This window comes from Echinococcus granulosus (genome assembly GCF_000524195.1).
Source record: "Echinococcus granulosus chromosome Unknown EG_S00313, whole genome shotgun sequence".
NCBI lineage: Eukaryota > Metazoa > Platyhelminthes > Cestoda > Cyclophyllidea > Taeniidae > Echinococcus > Echinococcus granulosus.
In genome coordinates, this window is record NW_020170693.1 from 1 (window position 1) to 2,722 (window position 2,722).

A 2,722-nucleotide genomic window follows, 5' to 3' on the forward strand; every position below is an offset into this window, starting at 1 on the left:
GTCGGCGTTTTACGAGGTCATCTGCTTTTAGTCCATTGTCAGCATATAATACCACTTTTAAAGCATCTTGTTATTTGTTGATAGTGCCGAAAGCAAATCTTAAAAGAATTGTTCAGCAACTTAAATAGACAAAAGAAGTAATGCCTGTGCGGCCTACCTTACCAAATTGCCCGTTTCTCTCAACGGATTTTTTCAAGTATGCGGCTATTGCTCCTACGCGTTTTAATTACATGGGAAGCTGAAAACAAATTCAGTCCATCTCTTTACTTATATACTGAATGCCATGTAAACTCCGTTGCAAGATCTCTACGTCTTGCCTTCCTCCCCAAAATGTTCGTCTTCAAATATTCATTATGTTCTGCGTCATTCAGAACTATTACCTTATGCCAGGCACGTTTTTTTCACGTATTCGCCTATACACTTATACAGGCACACATTTGCCTGTGTGTGCATACGTGCGTTTGTACATGCATAGGGATTCCCACATTAGTTGATTAATAGATGAAAATGACCAAGTGGTCCAACGCCTGCTTTGAGTTGATTGGCGACGATGTGGGCAATAAGTGGTCAGATCCTGTGCCGTATCAATTTCACAATCGCCAATATTACTACAACATCTTATTTTAAATATAACTGAAATGTTTTGGTAATGCCGAATGGTTATCGCCCGATTTGCTTGCAGTTTATCAAAAGATCCGGATTGATCTTACTTCATCAAGAAGGTGAGGGGAGTTATGCAAACTCCCCATTATTCTTGCCATATGTACTTATGTTTTCAAAAGCAACCCGGTTATTTCCTTGTAACCCTTTAAACAACCTCGAGTCACAGGCCGTGCTATCTGTCATGGGCAATTTGAACTCCTCGGTTCACCACTATGTCACTCCATTGAAAACAACCGTGGGCTGGCATCTACTTCAACCCAATCAAATGCAATGTGCTCTGCTGCACAGCCATAGCTTAGGCGTATTTCATGAACATTCCCTAACTGCCTATTTCACTGGCAAATGTTGTAGTCCAAAGCACGAACAACTCAAAAGTTCGCATTTACCGCACGGAGTGCTGAGCTGAGTATCCGACGTTGGAGGCAACGGAAGACAACATGCATTCCTGTCACCTCTGTAAACATTCTTTCTTTTACCAGCTCCATTTCACAATTGCTATTTTTCGTGTTGTCCCGATTGTTTCGACTCTGTAGTTATCTAACTCCCGTTGTTTGAGAAGAAGGGGGAGCACCATTATGATCAATGTGTCTGGGATGATGTGAAGCAGTAGAAAGTAATGGAAGATATAAACAGTGGTCTAAAATGAGACAGGAAGTGGTGAGAAATAAGGCACGCACATTATTGCTTATTAGCTATAAAGCCTGCAGTAGGTGTGTTGGAGATTTGGGAGCATTGGGTTCTCTGCCAGTCAAATTTAATAGCAAAGAATCCACCTGGGGCAATGCACCATTTGAACTAACGAGACAGGAACATTGACCCGGTAGCAGTAGAACGGAAATAAATTGGCGACAGCTTATTTGCACGTCTAAGACAGTCAACTGATTCGATGAGGCTAGTCGACAATGTGCTCATGAGATGGAGTGAACGGGTTCTGCTAACTCACGAATCGACCCCAAATGGTGGCATGTCGAAAGTCAACGATGCCTCGGACACGGTTGACCTCATAATATCACGTCCACATATACATGCACCCAAGGTGTCACGCCTGCTCAGTCCGAAATAGTGTACATCCTTCTGTTCTTAACCGGACACGATGGAAATGCAATGGTGATTTGTAGACATTGAACAATTATTCGGCACTGAACATATGCTGTAAGCTAATCCCTTAGCGCAACAACCAACAACAACGACAACAAAACAAACTTTTCAATGAATAATTCACAAAAAGGAAAAAGCTTATATTAACAGAGGCAAGGATGTTGATGAAATCAAAAATAAGGAGCAGTAGATATTCACAAGAGGCAAGAAAAGGCATGTACACACAAAGTAAGCGGGGCAGGGAGAGTCAATGTCAGTAATCTAATTTGAGTACTTTGAGGAGTCCCGACTATTTCTGTAGCTTGCAGCGCGGTGATGTACACTGATATTTGCGTCAGTAATATGCTTACTGTAATGTCTAGTAACAGCGACACACGGTCTCTGGAATGACAGCTGTCCACGTGCTCGAAATTTGCCGGTAACTCCTTTCGCCCTCCTCTTTCATGTTGTTGATGCACAGCCGCCTTTTCTGATGTCAAGTGACCCTCTATATGATAGCGCAGAAGGTGGATCTGCCTGCTATGACCAAATGTCTAGACACAAATGATGTTGGACTTAAAATTGACTCATCACTTATGAGTGAAAGTCGATAGGCGATTTTTCGCGTAGAAGCAGAGATTGGACAGGAGCCGGCAGCAGAAACAATTACCGGGTCTTTGTATATTACCATAATGGAGTAGTTGGTGATCTCGACGAGCCTATAATCTACTGCATGGACCATAAAATTCCATTTCACATGGATGAGCGAAGCCAGAAGTGAGTGCAAAGGCATCTATGAGGGTAATATTTGCAGATTTGTGTGGGTTTGAGCGGATGCTTATGAAGACAAACCCTCACCATTTTTGAACTTGCCTTGGTTTGGTAGAGAATAAGGCTTGCAACTCCAATGAGGATTCCATTGGCCAGGCTCGAATTCTTAGGGAATGAGATCTTTTGGCATAAAAGTCCAAACGCGGCAAAT

General features: G+C 42.5%; 1 protein-coding gene across 1 annotated transcript; it reads right to left on the bottom strand. All coding sequences in view use genetic code 11, as the record gives it.

Moving 5' to 3' along the window:
* Positions 1–38: 38 nt before the first annotated feature.
* On the bottom strand, positions 39–1,978 carry EGR_10961 (hypothetical protein; the record flags this gene model as incomplete). Its single annotated transcript, XM_024500210.1, has 3 exons — positions 39–119; positions 1,206–1,300; positions 1,867–1,978. The coding sequence occupies 3 exons, from the start codon at positions 1,976–1,978 to the stop codon at positions 39–41; spliced, it is 288 nt and encodes a 95-aa protein (XP_024345375.1).
* Positions 1,979–2,722: the final 744 nt, after the last annotated feature.